At 48.7% G+C, this 15,421-nt stretch overlaps 1 protein-coding gene across 1 annotated transcript in view; it reads right to left on the bottom strand.

Annotated features, from left to right (window-relative positions):
• Window positions 1-14,360, bottom strand: part of LOC137322431 (beta-arrestin-1) — a 32,802-nt gene extending 18,442 nt beyond the window's left edge. Inside the window, exons 1-5 of the mRNA XM_067985352.1 lie at window positions 14,272-14,360; window positions 10,663-10,722; window positions 9,209-9,276; window positions 5,501-5,636; window positions 523-607 (exon numbers count right to left, since the gene is read on the bottom strand). Coding sequence (XP_067841453.1) covers window positions 523-607; window positions 5,501-5,636; window positions 9,209-9,276; window positions 10,663-10,722; window positions 14,272-14,280 — 358 coding nt within the window. The 5' untranslated portion in view covers window positions 14,281-14,360. The remainder of the gene's footprint in view (window positions 1-522; window positions 608-5,500; window positions 5,637-9,208; window positions 9,277-10,662; window positions 10,723-14,271) is intronic.
• Window positions 14,361-15,421: the final 1,061 nt, after the last annotated feature.

Below are 15,421 nucleotides of genomic sequence, written 5' to 3'. Positions count from 1 at the left end.
CACCCTCTGCTCACAACTGAACCCCACCCTCTGCTCAAAACTGAACCCCACCTTCTGCTCACAACTGAAGCCCGTCCTCTGCTCACAACTGAACCGTACCCTCTGCTCACAACTGAACCCTATCCTCTGCTCACAACTGAACCCCATCCTCTGCTCACAACCGAACCCCACCTTCTGCTCACAACTGAACCGTACCCTCTGCTCACAACCGAACCCTATCCTCTGCTCACAACTGAACCCCATCCTCTGCTCACAACCGAACCCCACCCTCTGCTCACAACTGAACCCCATCCTCGGCTCACAACTGAACCCCACCCTCTGCTCACTATTGAGGCCTATCCTAATCCTTGTTATTTCTAATCCTGTACACGTTACATTTTCACAGCAAATCCGTAACACGATTGTGATCACGTCAGTGACATACTCTGATGAGCTGCTGCACAAGTCTATTGCCATTTGAGTAAAATGATCCAACTCTCACCCGAGGGACCTCAGGTACGAGCAGCGTCCGGTCCCACCTACCTGCGATCTTTAACTTCTTAACCGTCTTATTGGTGTTGTTGGTCACATGAACATTGATATTTATCGGCTCCCCGTGATAATAAATCTGGAACGACAAAGTGTGAACAAGTTTCAAACACAAATCCCCACAGGCGATGGAGTTCATTCAGAACATAGAATCATAGAATGGTTACAGCACAGGAGGAGGCCATTTGGCCCATCGAGCCCGTGCTGGATTGTCAACGTAATGGCCTCGATTTTCACGGTGTTGGGGTGGGGAGGATGGAGGGAAGGGATGCGGGGGAGCCCTGTAGATGGGGACGTGGAGGCCCTGCCGATCCTAACGGCAGGACCTGATTTCAATAAATCTACGCAGACTCCCGCCGGACAACCGCCCAAACTGACCAACTGGCCAGCGGGCAGGAGTGGGCATCCAGTGGCTGGAGGCCGCAGCCGGGAACCCAAGGGGAACGGTCCCCGGCAGTCAGCCGGGGGAGGTGGGAAGTCTCTGGGCAGGGATCGGGAGGGGATAGCCCAATGCAAGTGAGGCCCGGAGGAGCACTCCTGCCCCTCCTGGCCCACGGGGAAAGCTAAACTTTAAAACTTACCTTCTGGCCCCTCGATTCAGCTCCCGGCAGGTTTGGGCCTGATGGGGGAGCAAACACAGCCTCCAGTTAAAACTGCAGGCATCATTAAGGGGAAGCTGGATAAACACATGAGAGGGAGAAAGGAATAGAAGGATATGCTGATAGGGTGAGATGAAGTAGGGAGGGAGGAGACTCGTGTGGAGCATAAACACCGGCATAGACCAGTCGGGCCAAATGGCCTGTTTCTGTGCTGTAGATTCTATGTTATTCTATGAAATTAAAGTAGGGCCCCATTTCTTCCTTGCGGGTGCCCCGTTCTCCTGCTCAAAAGAGCAGGTTAATACAGTACGGCAGGAAGGGGGTAAGAGGGGGTAAGAGACTCGTATTATTTTAACTGACCCCCCCCTCTCCGGTTTCCGCCAGGTGGGGGCAGTTAAAATCGGGGCCTATCAGTTTGAAAGTGCATTCACCGCGTTAAAATAATTATTTGAGGGTTTCTATTCATCGATTTAAGTACACCTTTTGGTTGGGTTTTCTGTCTAGACGCTGGCTAGCCCACAATTCCCCCACCCCCTCCCACTCCCCCCACCAGTCATTTTAATGAACATGGAAATCACAGGCTGGCAAATTCACGGTGTAAAACCCGTGAAAAACACAGTCTATATCTAATATCAGACACCTGGGAGTGAGTTTTTTTTAATTCGTTCACAGGATGTGGGCGTCGCTGGCAAGGCCGGCATTTATTGCCCATCCCTAATTGCCCTTGAGAAGGTGGTGGTGAGCCGCCTTCTTGAACCGCTGCAGTCCGTGTGGTGACGGTTCTCCCACAGTGCTGTTAGGAAGGGAGTTCCAGGATTTTGACCCAGCGACAATGAAGGAACGGCGATATATTTCCAAGTATATACTTCCAAGCATAGACTGGAATCTAATCGAGGGGTTCGGGGGGGTTTATGTATAGAATAACAGATACCCGGGAGTGAGTTACAGACTGGAATCTAATCGAGGGGTTCGGGGGGGTTTATGTATAGAATAACAGATACCCGGGAGTGAGTTACAGGCTGGAATCTAGTCGAGGGGTTCGGGGGGTTTATATATAGAATAACAGATACCCGGGAGTGAGTTACAGACTGGAATCTAATCGAGGGGTTCGGGGGGTTTATATATAGAATAACAGATACCCGGGAGTGAGTTACAGGCTGGAATCTAATCGAGGGGTTCGGGGGGTTTATATATAGAATAACAGATACCCGGGAGTGAGTTACAGGCTGGAATCTAATCGAGGGGTTCGGGGGGTTTATATATAGAATAATAGATACCCGGGAGTGAGTTACAGGCTGGAATCTAATCGAGGGGTTCGGGGGATTTATATATAGAATAACAGATACCCGGGAGTGAGTTACAGGCTGGAATCTAATCGAGGGGTTCGGGGGGTTTATATATAGAATAATAGATACCCGGGAGTGAGTTACAGGCTGGAATCTAATCGAGGGGTTCGGGGGATTTATATATAGAATAACAGATACCCGGGAGTGAGTTACAGGCTGGAATCTAATCGAGGGGTTCGGGGGATTTATATATAGAATAACAGATACCCGGGAGTGAGTTACAGACTGGAATCTAATCGAGGGATTCGGGAGGGTTTATATATAGAATAATAGATACCCGGGAGTGAGTTACAGGCTGGAATCTAATCGAGGGGTTCGGGGGATTTATATATAGAATAACAGATACCCGGGAGTGAGTGACAGACTGGAATCTAATCGAGGGGTTCAGGGGGGTTTATGTATAGAATAACAGATACCCGGGAGTGAGTTACAGACTGGAATCTAATCGAGGGATTCGGGAGGGTTTATATATAGAATAATAGATACCCGGGAGTGAGCTACAGGCTGGAATCTAATCGAGGGGTTCGGGGGGTTTATATATAGAATAACAGATACCCGGGAGTGAGTTACAGGCTGGAATCTAATCGAGGGGTTCGGGGGGTTTATATATAGAATAGCAGATACCCGGGAGTGAGTGACAGACTGGAATCTAATCGAGGGGTTCGGGGGGGTTTATGTATAGAATAACAGATACCCGGGAGTGAGTTACAGACTGGAATCTAATCGAGGGATTCGGGAGGGTTTATATATAGAATAATAGATACCCGGGAGTGAGTTACAGGCTGGAATCTAATCGAGGGGTTCGGGGGGTTTATATATAGAATAACAGATACCCGGGAGTGAGTTACAGACTGGGGTCTAATCGAGGGGTTCGGGGGGTTTATATATAGAATAGCAGATACCCGGGAGTGAGTTACAGGCTGGAATCTAATCGAGGGGTTCGGGGGGTTTATATATAGAATAGCAGATACCCGGGAGTGAGTTACAGGCTGGAATCTAATCGAGGGGTTCGGGAGGGTTTATATATAGAATAACAGACACCCGGGAGTGAGTTACAGGCTGGAATCTAATCGAGGGGTTCGGGGGGTTTATATATAGAATAGCAGATACCCGGGAGTGAGTTACAGGCTGGAATCTAATCGAGGGGTTCGGGGGGTTTATATATAGAATAACAGATACCCGGGAGTGAGTTACAGGCTGGAATCTAATCGAGGGATTCGGGAGGGTTTATATATAGAATAATAGATACCCGGGAGTGAGTTACAGACTGGAATCTAATCGAGGGGTTCGGGGGATTTATATATAGAATAACAGATACCCGGGAGTGAGTTACAGACTGGAATCTAATCGAGGGGTTCGGGGGGTTGATATATAGAATAACAGATACCCGGGAGTAAGTTACAGGCTGGAATCTAATCGAGGGGTTCGGGGGGTTTATATATAGAATAACAGATACCCGGGAGTGAGTTACAGGCTGGAATCTAATCGAGGGGTTCGGGGGGTTTATATATAGAATAACAGATACCCGGGGATAGTCGGGCCTGGAGGTAACAACAGCATGGATGAGTATTTCAGCAGCAGGTGAGCTGAGGTGGGGCAGAGACGAGCAATGTTACGGAGGTGGAAGTAGGCGGTTTTGGTGATGGAGAGGATATGGGGTCAGGAGCTCAGCTCAGGGTCACATCGGAGGCCGAGGTTACAAACAGTCTGGTTCAGCCTCAGACAGTGGCCAGGGAGAGGGATGGAGTCGGTGGCGAGGGAACGGAATTTGCGGCGGGGACCGAAGACTTCCCAATATTCGGTCTTCCCAATATTTAATTGGAGGAAATTTCTGCTCATCCAATGCTGGATGCCAGACAAGCAATTTGACAAATCAGAGACGGTGGAGGAGTCGAGAGAGGTGGTGGTGAGGTAGAGCTGGGTGTCGTCAGCGTACATGTGGAATCTGACGTTGTGTTTTCGGATGATGTCGACGAGGGGCAGCATGTAGATGAGAAATGGGAGGAGGCCAAGGATAGATCCTTGGGGACTCCAGAGGTAACGGTGCGGGAGCGGGAAGAGAAGATATAGGACAAGGGAAACCCCAGATATAGGACAAGGGAAACCCCAGGTATAGGACAAGGGAATCCCCAGGTATAGGACAAGGGAAACCCCAGATATAGGACAAGGGAAACCCCAGATATAGGACAAGGGAAACCCCAGATATAGGACAAGGGAAACCCCAGATATAGGACAAGGGAATCCCCAGATATAGGACAAGGGAATCCCCAGATATAGGACAAGGGAAACCCCAGGTATAGGACAAGGGAATCCCCAGGTATAGGACAAGGGAATCCCCAGATATAGGACAAGGGAAACCCCAGGTATAGGACAAGGGAATCCCCAGATATAAATGAGGGAAACCCCAGGTATAGGACAAGGGAATCCCCAGATATAGGACAAGGGAATCCCCAGATATAGGACAAGGGAATCCCCAGATATAGGACAAGGGAATCCTCAGATATAGGACAAGGGAATCCCCAGATATAGGACAAGGGAAACCCCAGGTATAGGACAAGGGAATCCCCAGATATAGGACAAGGGAATCCCCAGATATAGGACAAGGGAATCCCCAGATATAGGACAAGGGAATCCCCAGGTATAGGACAAGGGAATCCCCAGATATAAATGAGGGAAACCCCAGGTATAGGACAAGGGAATCCCCAGATATAGGACAAGGGAAACCCCAGATATAGGACAAGGGAAACCCCAGATATAAACAAGGGAAACCCCAGATATAGGACAAGGGAAACCCCAGATATAAACAAGGGAAACCCCAGATATAGGACAAGGGAAACCCCAGATATAAACGAGGGAAACCCCAGATATAAACGAGGGAAACCCCTAGCTTATTTGCCTACAGGGTTTTATAGTCGACCTCGAGGTGAGATTAACAGACATTTTTGAAACGCAGTCATAAAGCAGAAAGCAACCCCTTATCTCGGAGCTGTGTCGTCCCTGACTCCGTCCCACCCACCCGTCTCTCACCTCTTTGTCCAGTGATGCCTCCAGGTGGAGAGGCTTATCCGACATGAGGAACTGCCTGGTGGTCTCCGCCATGGGCTGTGGACCAGGCTTCTCCGGGGCGTACTGGACCTTGCGGATCACCAGTCTCACCGAGTTCCTGCGTGCAAAGTTTATGAAGTGTATCACAAGGTTCTTATAACAACGACGACGATGATGACAACAACAACAACAACAACAACTTGCATTCATATAGCACCTTTAATGTAGTAAAAACGTCCCAAGGCGCTTCACAGGAACGATTATCAAACAAAATTTGACACCGGGCCGTGTAAGGAGATATTAGGACAGGTGAGAAAAAGCTTGGTCGAAGAGGTAGGTTTTAAGGAGCATCTTAAAGGAGGAGAGAGAGGCGGAGAGGTTTAGGGAGGGAATTCCAGAGCTTTGGGCCGAGGCAGCTGAAGGCACGGCCGCCAATGGTGGAGCGATTAAAATCGGGGATGCGCAAGAGGTCAGAACTGGAGGAGCACAGAGATCTCGGAGGGTTGTAGGGCTGGAGGAGGTTACAGAGATAGGGAGGGGGGGCGAGGCCACGGAGGGATTTGAAAACAAGGATGAGAATTTTAAATCTGAGGGGTTCCTGGACTGGGAGCCGATGTAGGTCAGCGAGCACAGGGGGTGATGGGTGAATGTGGCTTGGTGAGAGTTAGGATACGGGGGCAGCAGAGTTTTGGATGAGCTGAAGTTTTTGGAGGGTGGAAGATGGGAGGCCGTCCAGGATTATATTATAATATGATCCTCGCTAAGGCCATCCCCACACCTCCACTACTCGCCTTCAAACAGCCACCCAACCTCAAACAGACCATCGTTCGCAGCAAATTACCCAGCTTTCAGGAGAACAGCGTCCACGACACCACATAACCCTGCCACGGCAACCTCTGCAAGACATGCCAGATCATCGACACAGATACCACCATCACACGAGAGGACACCACCCACCAGGTACATGGTTCATACTCCTGTGACTCGGCCAATGTTGTCTACCTCATACGTTGCAGGAAAGGATGCCCCAGAGCATGGTACATTGGCGAGACCATGCAGACGCTGCGACAACGGATGAACGGACACCGCGCAACAATCGCCAGACAGGAGGGTTCCCTCCCAGTCGGGGAACACTTCACCAGTCAAGGACATTCAGCCACCGATCTTCGGGTAAGCGTTCTCCAGGGCGGCCTTCGAGACACACGACAACGCAAAATCGTCGAGCAGAAATTGATAGCCAAGTTCCGCACCCATGAGGACGGCCTCAACCGGGATCTTGGGTTCATGTCACGCTACACGTAACCCCACCAGCAAAAAAAAGTTATCTGCTTTTAATACAACAGGTCATTCTTTGTCTTTCTCTTCCTTTCAGATGTTTCTCCCTCTCTCTCTCTGTCTTTTGTTCTGGCCGTTTGTATATTCGGTGGTCCTGTAGGTAACATCTCTCTGTCTGAACACTTTGATTGCCTTGACAACGGGCAGTTGGAAAGATTATCTGTAATCACCAGGTATTGTTCTCTGAATATAAATGCGAAACGTTCAAGGATTCCCACATTCACCTGACGAAGGAGTCAATCTCCGAAAGCTTGTGATTTTCAAATAAAACAGTTAGACTATAACCTGGTGTTGTAAGATTCTTTACATTTGTCAACCCCAGTCCATCACCGGCATCTCCACATCACAATATAATCAATGACAACAATCAGAAGTTTATAACAATCCAGAGACATGGAGCTGGACTTTTCTCCCCGAGGTGGGAGAAAATGGGGATAATTCGGGGAGGGGGGGGCGGTGGTGGGGAAAGCGGGGTCCAGACCTGCTCCTCTGGCCTCTCCTTCCCCACCTGCCATATGTAAATGGTAATGATGTGGAGATGCCGGTGATGGACTGGGATGGACAAATGTAAGGAATCTTACAACACCAGGTTTACAGTCCAACAGTTTTATTTGAAAATCACGAGCTTTCGGAGCTTACCTCCTTCGTCAGGTGAGTGAGTGAGGGGTTCTAAAAACGCACAGCATATATTAGGCTTGGGGGACGATCACAGCAATCAAAGGTGTCGTTGGTGTTCAGACAGGTTAGCCACGGAAAACATTACATCCCAGTAAATGGTAGTGAAGGGAGCTGGTCCCAGTTGGAAGTCCCTCCTGTCTGCTTCTGATACTACCACTTCCCGGAGCCCCCTTAAGGAAGGTGGCAAGTAACAGCCCTGAGGTCATGGAGGGAGAGAGGCTTCTGGTGGTCTCACCTCTCTCTGTTCCGCCACCCCCCCTCCAACCAGGCACCTACCTGCCAAAAGCTCAGGCCTTCAATGGGACATCCATTGCAACCTTCAGGGGTGATGGGTGGGATTCTTAAACCTGGATGGTGAGTGCTGGATTAGATATAGTACCATACAACCATTCGGCCCATCGTGCCTGTGCCGGCTCTTTGAAAGAGCTATCCAATTAGTCCCATTCCCCTGCTCTTTCCCCCATAGCCCTGCAAATTTTCTCCCCTTCAAGTATTTATCCAATTCCCTTTTGAAAGTTATTATTGAATCTGCTTCCACCGCCCTTTCAGGCAGCGCATTCCGGATCATCACAACTCGCTGCGTAAAAAAAAACATTTCTCCTCATCTTCACCCCCTCGCCCTTTTGCCAATTATCTTAAAAATGTACTCCTTGATATGGATGAAATCACTCCACACCAGATCAGTTAGGCCAAGGGGAACTGGAAGTGAAAGAGAGACTGCGGGGGTGAACTCGTTCTTGGGAGGCAGTGGGAAATGAGGTGATAGCGAATCTGCAGACTCCAGTGGAAAAGAATATCAGGCGGCGGGGGGGTGTGAAACGGGCTGACGATTCTATTTTACACTAACGCCCAAAACCAATTTTAACCCCTGACTTATCATCCACCGGTTTGATTGTCTTTGGCCGTTTGTACATGTTTGATTCTAGAGATTGTGAACTGTAATGTCCAGACACAGGAGGGGGCCTTTCAGCCCCTCGAGCCTGTTCCGCCATTCAATCTGTTCCGCCATTCAATCTGTGAAGCCTGTCAGCCCCTCGAGCCTGATCCGCCTGATCTGTGTCTTAACTCTAACTACCCGCCTCGGTTCCGTAACCCTTAATACCCTCACCCGACAAAAATCGATCAGTCTCCGTTTCGAAATTTACAATTGACCCCCGGCCTCAACAGCTTTTTGGGGGAGAGAGTTCCAGATTTCCACTCCCCTTTGTGTGAAGAAGTGCTTCCTGACATCACCCCTGAACGGCCCAGCTCTAATTTTAAGGTTCTGCCCCCTTGTTCTGGACTCCCCCCCACCAGAGGAAATAGTTTCTCTCTATCTACCCTATAAACTCATTTAATCATCTTAAACACCTCGATTAGATCACCCCTTAATCTTCTATACTCGAGGGAACACAAGCCGAGTCTATGCAACCTGTCCTCATAATTTAACCCTTTTAGCCCCGGTATCGTTCACACATGAAACACTGTAAGCGTGAGGCATATTGCATTGGGAGAGAAAAAAAATCTTTATTTCAATCCAGCCCTGGGGATAACGCAGGGCGGGGGGGCGGCTAATGGGGGGGCTAATTTGAACTTTTAGTCGCCGGGCGGGAAACGGGCTAAAAGTCATATCGGCAGCTTCCTTTACACTTTGCCCCGATTTTCTTTTTCATATAACGAATAAAAAAAGCCCCTCACCTTTTATGGATTTTCTCTTCCAGATTTTCCGCACAGAAGGTTTTCACCTCAAAGTCCACGCCACAAGCCTTGAGGAGTTAAAGAGAGAGACGCACAGTGATTTAAAGCAGATGAAAGTAAATATTCAGAGTGAGTGCAAGAGCAGTTAGTGGGCTCGGGGCAATGAGAGCGAAGAGATGTAATGGGCCCATCATATACAATCAGGGCAGGGCTGACTCCTTTAGAAAGAGGCTTGATTGGTGCTGGGACCACTGGGGTTCACCATTTGGACTCGGGAATTGGAAGTTCTGTTAAACTTTTATACAACCTTGGTTAGACCACGCTGAGAATACGGTGAACAGTTCTGGTCTCCAGAGCACAAAAATGATATAGAGGCACTGGAGAAACTGTAAAAAAAAAAGAGATTTACAAGGATGATACCAGAACTGAGAGGTTATACCTATCAGGAAAGACTGAACAGGCCGGGGCTCTTTTCTCTGGAAACCTGAGGGGTGACCTGACGGATGTCTTTAAAATTATGAAGGGGTAAACATAGAGAAAATGTTTCCACTTGTGGGGGAGACCAGAACTAGAGGTCATAAATATAAGATGGTCACCAATAAATCCAATAGGGGATTCAGGAGAAACTTCTTTACCCAGAGAGTGGTGAGAATGTGGAACTCGCTCCCACAAGGAGTAGCTGAGGCGAATAGTGTAGATACATTTAAGGGGAAGCTAGATAAACACATGAGGGGGAAAGGAATAGAAGGATATGCTGATAGGGTGAGATGAAGTAGGGAGGGAGGAGACTCTTGTGGAGCATAAACACTGGCATAGACCAGTTGAGCCGAATGGCCTGTTTATGTGCTGTACATTCTATGTAATTCTATGTAATGAATACATCCGGCCAAGGACAGGAATGCAGTTTCTGAGATGGTGGGTGGGGTTGAGGATATGGTGAGAAGGTGGGTGGGGTTGAGGATATGGTGAGATGGTGGGTGGGGTTGAGGATATGGTGAGATGGTGGGTGGGGTTGAGGATATGGTGAGAAGGTGGGTGGGGTTGAGGATATGGTGAGAAGGTGGGTGGGGTTGAGGATATGGTGAGAAGGTGGGTGGGGTTGAGGATATGGTGAGATGGTGGGTGGGGTTGAGGATATGGTGAGATGGTGGGTGGGGTTGAGGATATGGTGAGATGGTGGGTGGGGTTGAGGCTCCGAAAGCTTGTGATTTCAAATAAAACCGTTGGACTCTCACCTGGTGTTGTAAGACTCCTTACATTTGAAAGAAAGAAAGGCAGTGATCGGGAAAGAAAGCCAAAGGGAGAAAAGGAGAAAGACAGAGAGAAAGAGAGAGAAAGAAAGGAAGAGAGGACAGAGAGAAAAGAGAGAAATAGAAACTGACAAAAAGGGGTGAGGAGAAAAAGAAAGGATAAAAGAAAGAGGAGAAAAAGCAGAAAAAGGAGGGAAGATATACCTTTCCTGTATCTTCAGGCCCTGGTTGCAAAGTAACTGAACAAGGCAAGTTGGGAGGAATCTGTAAAAAAAAAAGAAAGTCTCAGTCTTAAAATCTCACCATCAGCAGCAGCCTTCTCCTCACTGAGCCTCCGAGAATAGTGGGCTCACCTTTACACACAATGAGATCGGCCGACGAACGACGGACACATATCGGCTGGCACAGATGTGCCAACAACACCCACAATTACTGCTGCAAAAGGAGCATCTGGAAATCGGAGGCCTTCGGGCGTTAAATCGTTTTGGAAAACCAACCTGAGATGTAGACTGGCATCGTCAACGGTAACAACGTACAGTCTCAGTAAAGATGGAAATGTAATCAATTTCTTTTCATCACTGGGTCATATCACGACACTAACGATAATAATGAAGATCCCGGTGGATTTTATGAAGGGAGTCGACCTGATGAAGCTCTGTGGATTTTATGTCCCACTCCCAGAGAAGCAGCAGTGTGACATTCCTTCATTTTGCCACGTTGGCCAACTTGGAACCTCTCAAGAGTGAGATGGCCAACTCCGTGCCAAATCAGAGGCAAATTTTGTGCTGCCTACTGGGAGCTGGGGTGAGATTGTCCAACTCATTCCACATAGGAACCTCTTAAGGCCTCAATTTCCACAGGGGTCCCTCGGATCCTCTGCCATAACTTCAGCCATGAAAACCCAGGAGAAACCGTGTAAACGATGCTGTTTCTCCGTGATTTCTGCAGCTCTCCCGCCAAAGTTTTGGAGTGTGTTAAAAGGTGGATGGGATCCTGGGCTTTATAAACAGAGGCATAAGTACAAAAACAAGGAATTTACGCTCAACCTTTATAAAACTCTGGTTAGACCTCAGCTGGAGTATTGTGTCCCAGTTCTGGGCCCCACACTTTAGGAAGGATGTCATGTTGTTAGAGAGGGTGCGGAGGAGATTTACCAGTTATGTGGAGAGACTGGAGAAGCTGGGGTTGTTCTCCTTAGAGCAGAGAAGGTTAAGGGGAGATTTAACAGAGGTGTTCAAAATCATGAAGGGTTTTGACAGAGTAAATAAGGAGAAACTGTTTCCAGTGGCAGGAGGGTCGGTAACCAGAGGACACAGATTTAAGACAATTGGCAAAAGAACCAGTGGAGAGATGAGGAGAATTTTTTTTACGCAGCGAGTTGTGATGATCTGGAATGCGCTGCCTGAAAGGGCGGTGGAAGCAGATTCAATAATAACTTTCAAAAGGGAATTGGATAAATACTTGAAGGGGAGAAAATTGTAGGGCTATGGGGAAAGAGCAGGGGAGTGGGACTAATTGGATAGCTCTTTCATAGAGTCGGCACATGCAAGATGGGCCGAATGGCCTCCTTCTGTGCTGTAAGATTCTATGATTCATTAGGATCAGGAGAACTGCTGCAGAAATTAATGGTGTTACAGCCAGCAGACAGAGAAGACCGTCATCCCATGTCTAGGCTGGGTTGGGACCTCTTATTTTATTTAGATTTTATCTTTTGCTTTTCTTTCTTCTCTCTCACTCCACCTTTTCTGCTGGGTTTTCGCTCTATTTTTTTCCCCTCCCATTTCCCTGTAATCACTTTCCCCCTCTCCAGCCTTGGACCCTGGTCTCACTCTCTCCGGCATCTCTCCCCGCTACCCCTATGGCCTTTCTCTCCTGTGATCTCCTGATTTTCTTTCACGTCCTTGATTCCTGCAGGTGCCTTGAGTCGATGAAATCGCTTGGCCCAGCCTTGTGCTTTTATCAGCTCTCAAAGATGACTCCAGTATAAGCTGTGCGTGGTACATTTTTATTATCTCAATAGGTCTGCATGAGAAAAGTTGAACAAATTATGAGGCAGTGAGGTGCTGGAGGTTCAGATTGGTTCTAACTTATTTCATCCTTCATGCAGAAAGAAAACACTTGCATTTATATAGCGCCTTTAACAATCAATTAAGTACTTTTGAGGTGTAGCCACTTGGTAATATAGGAAACGCGGCAACCAAAACACGCACAGCAAGATCCCACAAACAGCAATGTGATAATAACCAGATACTGTGTTTTAATGATGTTGGTTACGAGGAGAGGCGAGATTGGATAGGCTGGGGTTGTTTTCCTTGGAGCAGAGGAGGCTGAGGGGAGACTTGATTGAGGTGTATAAAATTATGAGGGGCCCAGATAGAGTAGACAGGGAGTACCTGTTTCCCCTAGTGAAGAGTTTAAGAACTAGAGGACATAGATTTAAGCTGATTGGCAGAAGGATTAGAGGGGAAATGAGGAAAAACTTTTTTACCCAGAGGGTGGTGGGTGTATGGAATTCGCTGCCCGAATTGGTGGTAGAGGCAGGGACCCTCAACTCTTTTAAAAAGTACCTGGACCTGCACCTAAAGTGCGGTAAGGTGCAGGGCTATGGACCGGGTGCTGGAAGGTGGGATTAGAATGGGCACCTGGTTGTTCTTCGAGCCGGCACAGACATAAAGGGGCCGAATGGCCCCCTTCTGTGCTGTATCTTTTCTATGGTTCTATGGTTGAGGGATAAATAATAGCCCAGGACACCAGGGAGAACTCTTCAAAATAGTGCGATGGGATCTTTTACGTCCACCTGAGAGGGCAGACGGGGCCTCGGTTTAACATCTCATCCGAAAAACGGCACCTTCAACAGTGCAGCGCTCCCTCAGAACGGTACTGGGAGCTTTGGCCAGGATGTTGTGCTCAGGTCTCTGGAGTGGGTTTTGAACCGAGAACCTTCTAACTCAGAAGTGAGAGTGCTGCCCACTGACAGCATTTAGCAAAGGTCCCCACTCCTGGTCCCATCTGGTTCTATTTGTGAACCATCTGCCCCGTTCTCTTTGCAACATCTCATATGGGTAACCACTGGGTGTTAGTGCTGTAATTAAAAGGGCCAATACATTGGCCCGATCCCAACAATGAACCCTAAACCTGACCAAATCCCTGTCTGAGAAATGCAAAGGTGAGGAGCAATCGACATGGCAACATGAAGGGGAAACAATCGTCTTCTGCTGCCTAACTCACAGCGAGTCCCGTTCCCCCATCACCCCTGTGCTCGCTGACCCCCTCCCGTCCGGCAACACCTCGATTTAAAAATTCTCACCCTTGCGTTCAAATCCCTCCACGGCCTCGCCCCCCCCTCCCTGTCTCTGTAACCTCCTCCAGCCCTACAACCCTCCGAGATCTCTGCGTTCCTCCAATTCTGGCCTCTTGCGCACCCCCGATTTCCTTCACTCCTCCATTGGCGGCCGTGCCTTCAGCTGCCTGGGCCCCAAGCTCTGGAATTCCCTCCCTAAACCTCTCCGCCTCTCTCTCCTCCTTTAAGACGCTCTTTAAAACCTACCTCTTTGACCGAGCTTTTGGTCACCTGTCCTAATATCTCCTTATGTGGCTCGGTGTCAAATTTTGTCTGATTACGTTCAAGTGAAGCAGGAGCAAGGGATGTTTTACTACGTTAAAGGCGCTATATAAATGCAAGTTGTTGTTGTTCTTCTTGAATAAGACGAGTATAATAATGCACAATAGATAGAGCCTCCCATCCCCCTCACGTTCTTAACTCTGTAATAAATTCTGCGCTTGGCGTAATAACATGAAGACCAGAGGGCTAACCTCGAACATGAAGGGATAAGCATGTTCGCCCAATTTTTTGATCAAGCGCTCCTGAAGTCGGGTCAGAGGTTTCTTCTCCTCGACTATCGGTGGGAACGCTTGGACATTGGCCACAAAGAGGTCCTTCCTGAAGGTCAGTCCCAGCACGTCCAAATCCTCCCGACCGTACCGGAAGGCACAGGTCAAGGTCACAAACACTGCGGAGACGGGAAAGAAATGTTAGCTGGTTACAATATCGGCCTGCAAACGGTGCTGGAACCAACAAGCCTGGCAAAGAGCTATCTCTGGAGAGCATAATGATGAGAACGAGTCCTCAAGGTGTCTAGGGATTCAGAGGACACTCAGTTTGTCTTTTCTTGCCCCCCTCTCTCCCAATCTTTGCCCTTCCATTCCCCATCATGGACTCTCCCCACCCATTTAATCTCCTCCTACAGCCCATGTACACTCTCCCCATCATGGACTCTCCCCACCCATTTAATCTCCTCCTACAGCCCATGTACACTCTCCCCATCATGGACTCTCCCCACCCATTTAATCTCCTCCCACAGCCCATGTACACTCTCCCCTATCATGGACTCTCCCCACCCATTTAATCTCCCCCACAGCCCATGTACACTCTCCCCTATCATGGACTCTCCCCACCCATTTAATCTCCTCCCACAGCCCAGGTACACTCTCCCCTATCATGGACTCTCCCCACCCATTTAATCTCCTCCCACAGCCCATGTACACTCTCTCCTATCATGGACTCTCCCCACCCATTTAATCTCCTCCCACAGCCCATGTACACTCTCCCCTATCATGGACTCTACCCACCCATTTAATCTCCTCCCACAGCCCATGTACACTCTCCCCGATCATAGACTCTACCACCCATTTAATCTCCTCCCACAGCCCAGGTACACTCTCCCCTATCATGGACTCTCCCCACCCATTTAATCTCCTCCCACAGCCCATGTACACTCTCTCCTATCATGGACTCTCCCCACCCATTTAATCTCCTCCCACAGCCCATGTACACTCTCCCCTATCATGGACTCTACCCACCCATTTAATCTCCTCCCACAGCCCATGTACACTCTCCCCTATCACAGACTCTACCCACCCATTTAATCTCCTCCCACAGCCCATGTACACTCTCCCCTATCAC

This window comes from Heptranchias perlo, chromosome 6, assembly GCF_035084215.1.
Source record: "Heptranchias perlo isolate sHepPer1 chromosome 6, sHepPer1.hap1, whole genome shotgun sequence".
Classification (NCBI taxonomy): Eukaryota; Metazoa; Chordata; class Chondrichthyes; order Hexanchiformes; family Hexanchidae; genus Heptranchias; species Heptranchias perlo.
Note: the sequence above shows the minus strand (reverse complement) of the source record. Positions and strands in the feature narration are given on the sequence as shown.